The 6403-nt window shown below is 41.4% G+C and overlaps 1 protein-coding gene across 2 annotated transcripts; it reads right to left on the bottom strand.

The window, feature by feature from the left end:
- Positions 1–475: 475 nt before the first annotated feature.
- On the bottom strand, positions 476–6397 carry LRRC57 (leucine rich repeat containing 57). Of its 2 annotated transcripts, XM_015557559.1 has the most exons (6): positions 6110–6397; positions 5861–5999; positions 5097–5365; positions 2443–2628; positions 2306–2361; positions 476–1985 (listed from the first exon to the last, which is right to left on the bottom strand). In XM_015557559.1, the coding sequence occupies exons 1-6, from the start codon at positions 6191–6193 to the stop codon at positions 1907–1909; spliced, it is 813 nt and encodes a 270-aa protein (XP_015413045.1). In that variant the 5' UTR covers positions 6194–6397; the 3' UTR covers positions 476–1906. The 2 variants fall into 2 exon arrangements, with proteins under 2 accessions (XP_015413045.1, XP_006778106.1); XM_006778043.2 differs by lacking the exon at positions 2306–2361.
- Positions 6398–6403: the final 6 nt, after the last annotated feature.

Genomic DNA, 6403 nt, shown 5'->3' with positions numbered 1-6403 from the left:
GAGCATGTTAATAAGAGAGGGCATTTCTGACTGACAAACCAATGTATAAAGGCAGTTAGAAGGACAGAAACATTGCACTGTTGATTTAAAGAGCAGAGTAATCTGGTATGACAGGCAGGCGAATGAGAGTGAAGAAAGGATATCTGGAAATAAGGTTGGGTCCAAGTTGTGAAAGGTAGTAGTCATTGTCAGAGGGTTGGGGATTTTTAAAAAATAATTTTTTTTCTTGATTTCAGAGAGGGAGAGGGAGAGAGAGATAGGAACATCACTAATGAGAGAGAATCATTGATAGGCTGCTTCCTACACACCCCACACTGGGGTTGAGCCCACAACCTGGGCATGTGCCCTGCCCAGGAACTGAACCATGACCTCCTGGTTCATAGGTTGACACTCAACCACTGAGCCACACCAACTGGATGAGTTGGAGATTTTTTTAAAACTCCAACTAGTAATTAAATGGCTGGGGACATTTAAGTTTAATTTATAAGGTCTTATTTATTAGATGATAAGTACTGATAAAATAGAGAAATGTTAATTGTCCATTTAACTGATCAATAAGATTGAAGTTTGTTTTTTGGTTTTTTTATAAAACTCAAGAATGATAAACTATTCCTCCCCAAATTGAGAAACAGAAAATAACATGGGAAAAAGAATACCCAGACCAGACTGAAGGTCAGAGACTTCCTCATATAGATTAAATACTAGGCTCCTATGATCTCAAAGGTCAAACTAGGTTTGTAAAACAGGAACTATAAATATATTGTAAGTAATAGCCCCTTGGACAAGACAAAACTTCAAAAAATGATAGATTCATATCAGTAACAATTTGAAACCATCTACCTTTGTACCTTCAGTTTCTCTTAATAAACATGGTTCCACTACCACAAGATGTTTATCAGTCACATGAAGGCATTGCAGTACTTATGCAACCTCAACATGAAACATTTCTACCTAATCAGTTTATTTTCAAACAAAAGGCCATTTACAGGTTAGTTTTCCTGTCTTCTTTTAAAGGATGAACCTTTCTTCCAGCCAAAAAGTTCATTAAAAATTCTTTATTTAATATATTCTCTCATTCAGAGAATAAACTTGATAAACATAGGTTGTTTTAAAATACTATAGTTGCTTTTTGACAGGTACTTTGATTAGTAGAGTTATAAAATACAAAAAGGAGAAAAGGATTACCAGAAATAAGACATTATTTCTAACAAAGCTTCAGGAAAATCTTGATTATTAAAACCCTTGTATCTTACAAGTTTTGCATATATGGTTCTAGCTCTTCAGAGCCCTCTACCAATAAGGCACCTGCAGTAGTAAAGAAATCGCTACTGCAGCCTTGGGAACATGTCTTAGTGTTGTGGTGAAGCTTCTCTGACAAGGTACACTTTTAATCAAGACAGTCACACGTTTATGTACATCCTAAATTCCAAGTATAAATACTATAATTGAACTGATGGACTGGAACAAAACACAGATCCTTAGATTAACCATAGCAGCCTCTCAAGTTATTTCAATATCATAACAATGTGAAATGTTAGCACAGAAGTGGGATGGCAGCTGATTTTATGAAAGCTCACTCGCTGAAACTACACATGACATTTCAAGCTGTGGCGTGGAGCTCTTCTATGACCAGGCAGCATCCCCTCACTGTATAAATAGCAACTAGCTATTGGTTTCTTACAACCAAACTAATGATGAAGATCAGCATTGTCCATTGCCCTATTATTCATGACTCAAAACAGAGAATTCTTCCTGTCTGTTGATTCCTTTTAGCTTATTTAAGATAAGCTCTGGGAAGGAAAGAGATCAAATGCAATATAACCTCCTAGAGGATCAGCTCCTTACTGCAGACATCCTTGACAACAACAGGAGCCTTTGCTTCAGCCAGATTGCAGCAGGTTCCAAATTACGTCCTATAAGGATTCCCACGCTGGTGGAGAACATCATGCAAACTTCTTCTTGGTGGCCGTGAACCTCTCCATGTACTAAAAGTCATGAAAGAAAAAATATATATATGTGCTGTTTCGGCAGGAGCAAATACTAACCTTTTTCATATGATTTTTTTTTCCATTTAGGTTTTTATTGGATATGGTCCCTCATTTCCTACAAAATCTACCTATTTTAAATGCAAATCTAAAGTACATAGTTTTGGGGTCTGTTAAGCTTTTCTTTTGATATTTTAATAGAAAACCTATCAAAAGACAAAGATGCTTTACACGTCTAGAGAAAAAGTCATCTTGGTACAATACGAGTGTATATACCAGTACCTCTTGGTACAAGAATTTGGCTGACTCTTAGAACTCACCTCCAGAATGGGAAACAGATCCTGTTGACAAATAGGATTATCCATGCAGCCTGTGGCTATAAACATTCACGTGGGTCACTTCACCATTCTCTTCTCGGGAGCAGTGACTAGAAATGCAGAAGTATATGAATACATACCTTCTCATAGCCTTCTAGTTCTCGAAGTTTCTTTATTTCAAAAAGGTTGCCTTCCACAGCAAGCAGACAGATCTGGGAATCACTGAGGATGCTCTGTGGAAGCATGCTGAGCTCAAGGCAGTTCTCTTCCAGGCGAAGAACTTTAAGGCGAGGACAGCAAGATATCTTTACTGAGATCTGAGATATCTATTTAACAACAAGAAAGAATAGGAAAAAGTATAAGCACTGTAATGGTTATTTTTTTACTAAATTAAAACAGAAAACCTTTACCTGACAATTTGTCCTAGTTCTCTTTTTACCGCCTCCATTTTCTTACTACCTACTCATTCCAGAAGCCTCTGTCATGTAGCATCTGTTACTCCTCCTCCACTTTTTTGGGGGGTGGGGAAGGAGGACTTGCTTTTAGTACCAGTGGCTTTTTGGAAATAAAATTTTCTGATAATAAAAGCACTACTTATTATAGGGGACTTGAGAGTCAAGTTTTTAAATTTAAAGAAAAGAACTGCAATCTACCAGCAATAAACATTTTGGTACATTCACTGCCAATCTTTTATGAGTATATAAATGCTTGATTGTACTATCCCTTCCTTGAAACTCCCTACTGTATCTAAGTACTGAGTTTTTCTAACTTTTGAATAATTCTTCATTTTTAACTTCTTTTTTTTTTTTTTGCTTCCTTTCTTGTTCCTATGGACATTTTTCAAGCAGAAGCCTCTATTATTTAATATTTGATCATCTGTCTAAACTTTCTCTTAGAAAGCTCATCCATTCATTCTTAAAGCCGTCATTTCTGTTAAGAATTCAAAATCTGTATCTACATTCAAACCTCTCACCTCTATTCCACTCCTCTCCAATATTTAGTACATTTCCATTTGCACCATCATAATCAACTTAGCATGTCTATTCTCCACAGCATCACTCTTTTTTCAGGCCCTCAAATTCAAAAACAAGCAAGTATTTTTAATTCATTCACCTCTTTGCCCATTAAATGCTCCAAGTCACCAAATATTTATTCCACCCAGTATCATCTCAGACTATCACCTGGAAACTTCTTAGAAGTGCAGACTCTCAAACCCCACCCCAGACCTACTGAATCAAAACATCGAGGGGTCAAGTGATCTCTTTTAACAAGCTCTCCTGGTTATTCCAAGGCACACTAAAATCTGAGAACCACTGGTAAAGGCATCAGCATAGGTGAATGTGGAATGAGTGCTCAACTAATACTTGTTGCTTAACAATTTTTTTCAAGTCGCCCCCCCCCGCCCCGCCCACAAAATAGTCCAAGAAGCTCAAGAACATTCAAGAATATTCATATAAATCCTACCGGGTTTGGCTCAGTGGATAGAGCGTTGGGTCCCAGGTTCCATTCCAGTCAAGGGCACATGCCTGGGTTGTGGGCTCGATCCCCAGTGTGGGGCGTGCAGGAGGCAGCCAATCATTGATTCTCTCTCATCATTGTTTCTTTCTCTCCCTCTCCCTTCCTCACTGAAATCAAAAATATATTTTAATAAAAGAATATTCATTTAAGGAAAAGAGGAGGCTAATATCTTCAAAGACAGACTGAATTTCATAAATAATTTAAGGTCATTACAATCTAGGATAATTTTGTCCCAATAAAACTTTATGCAATGATTGGAATAGTCTGTATCTGTGCTACCCAATATGGTAGCCCAGTGTCACACATGGTTTTTGAACACTTCAAATATGGCTTGTGGCAACTGAGGAACTGAATTTTGAATTCAAATGAATTTTAATAGCCACATGTGGCTAATGGTTACTGTATTGGACTGCAGATCTAGAAGTATAGATACTAGAAAAACTAAAGGCCACCCATCTCTCTCTGTTTAATGTTTTAACATCTGTGTCTTATGTCTAAACCAAAGATTGTTTTTCTAGTTATACATAATAACCAAAGAGCTTCCGAAGTAATGGAAACAAATTTCAAATATGACAAGCAAAGCTGTCCAACAAGGAAATGAGCTATCTCCAGAATGCCTATTGCTGATGGTTTCTTAGCAAAAGCAGAACACACATTGACAAAGATGTCCAGAAAAGGACAACGGATTACCTCAAATGTCTAACTCTGAGAACGTATGAGTATAAGCCTCTTTTCCACTCTATCTTTCTGACAGCTCCATATATATATATATACATATATATATATTATTGATTTCAGAGAGAAAGGGAGAGGGAGAGAGAGATACACCAATGATGAGAGAGAATCATTGATTGGCTGCCTCCTGCACTCGAGCCCACAACCCGGGCATGTGCCCTGACTGGGAATTGAACAGTGACCTCCTGGTCCATAGGTCGACACTCAACCACTGAGTCACGCTGGCTGGGCCTGACAGCTCCTTGTTAGATGACTGGAGACATGTCTGAAAAGCATCTGAAGAACTCTTCAAGGTTTGTGAGACAGTAGTTTAACTTTTGAAGTTAGCACCCCGTTACCCATCCCAACCTCTAAAATACCTACACAACCAACACAACCAGTGTGTCAACTCTCTCCACTTTGGGACTTTGGGCCTTGAAATTAGTCCAGCCCATAGAATATACTTCTCATCCAGCTTCTGATGCCCAGCTCCATGATTACAGTTAAGAGAAAAACAGATTATTCAGGATATATATTAGAAAGGAACCCTTAAGCTCTCGACCTGGTTCTGGTTGAGGTTGAGTTCGATGACCTGCAGCTCCCCCACTATGTCAGGTATGCTCCGAATCTGGTTCTTGGAGAGATCCACCACATCCAGGTGCTGCAGGTTACAAAGTTGGGGGGGTAGTGCTCGCAGCTGGTTCCCAGAGAGGCTCAGGGTCTTGAGGGCAGACAGTTGCCCAAAGGTAGACGGCAACTCTCTCAAGTGATTGTTGTTCAGGCTTAGCGTCTCCAGTTTTTTCAGATTGCATAACTCACCAGGAAGAACAGCTGGCAAAGAAAAAACACAGAAACCTGAATCTGATACAGCTGAAACCACCTCTGATGAAGTTTATAAAAGCTACATGGCAGCCTGGTATGCCTCTTGTTAATATACACAGAATTCCCACGTGTGCCATTTTTAAGTATTGCATTTTTACCAACATAGTCCTCAGAAAGGGAGAGTGCCATCAAAATGCAAGAAAGCGTGTATGCGTATAGTTTGTGCAGGAGCCTCCGCACAACCTGACAGCAATTTCGTGGCGTTTGGAAAGTCCCTCCCCTCCCATTGCCCCGTCCAAATCTCCCCAGTCCCAATCGTTTTACCACCAGAGGCGGCTTGTAGATGTAATTACAGGAGAGAGAAAACTTCAGGGACTCTGACATTCTCCTGCGCCTTGGGCAGCCGGGACGGTTTCATAACAAAACATTAGCTTGTAAGAGAACACCACCCTCCTTCACAGCCGACCAGTAGTAGCAAAAGCTACCCAGACGCAAGAGCCATACTCAGTTTGTTGTTGTTCAAGGAGAGGCTCTTGAGCAGCGTGAACTTCCCGATAATCAGAGGCGGCAGGCTCTCGATCTTGTTGTTGGATAAGTCGATGGTCCTGAGATTGCTCGTCAGCTTCTGTAACTCTGAAGGGAACTGGAGAAAAGGGGCTCACAGCGCGGAGAACCTCTCGCCGGTTAACTTCACCGCCCTCGCCACCCGTCTCCCGTGTAACCCCCAGTCCGGTCCCTCCCAGCCTCACTCACCTCGGTCAGCCCACGGTCCTTCAGCTGAAAGACCCCGGTTTTCTGCGCGGTTTCCACGTGAGCGCGGAGGGCACTGTTTCCCATCCTGGCGCCGCGGCTCGGGCCCCTGCAGGAAAGAAGTGCAGCTGTCACCGCGCGGTCCAGGCGGAATCCGGGCGAGGAAGACAGGGAAGGGCAGGCGGCCCGACCACCAGGCCCTGCCGCTGCAGCAGCCGCTCCGAGGCTAGACGCCTCCAGGAGCCCGCGAAGGACCTGGGAGCCCCGGCTGCTCCCCGTGCGGACTCCGGAGACGAC

This window comes from Myotis davidii, unplaced genomic scaffold (assembly GCF_000327345.1).
Source record: "Myotis davidii unplaced genomic scaffold, ASM32734v1 scaffold46, whole genome shotgun sequence".
Taxonomy (NCBI): domain Eukaryota; kingdom Metazoa; phylum Chordata; class Mammalia; order Chiroptera; family Vespertilionidae; genus Myotis; species Myotis davidii.
The sequence above is the reverse complement of the archived record's forward strand: the minus strand, read 5'-3'. Positions and strand labels throughout refer to the sequence as shown.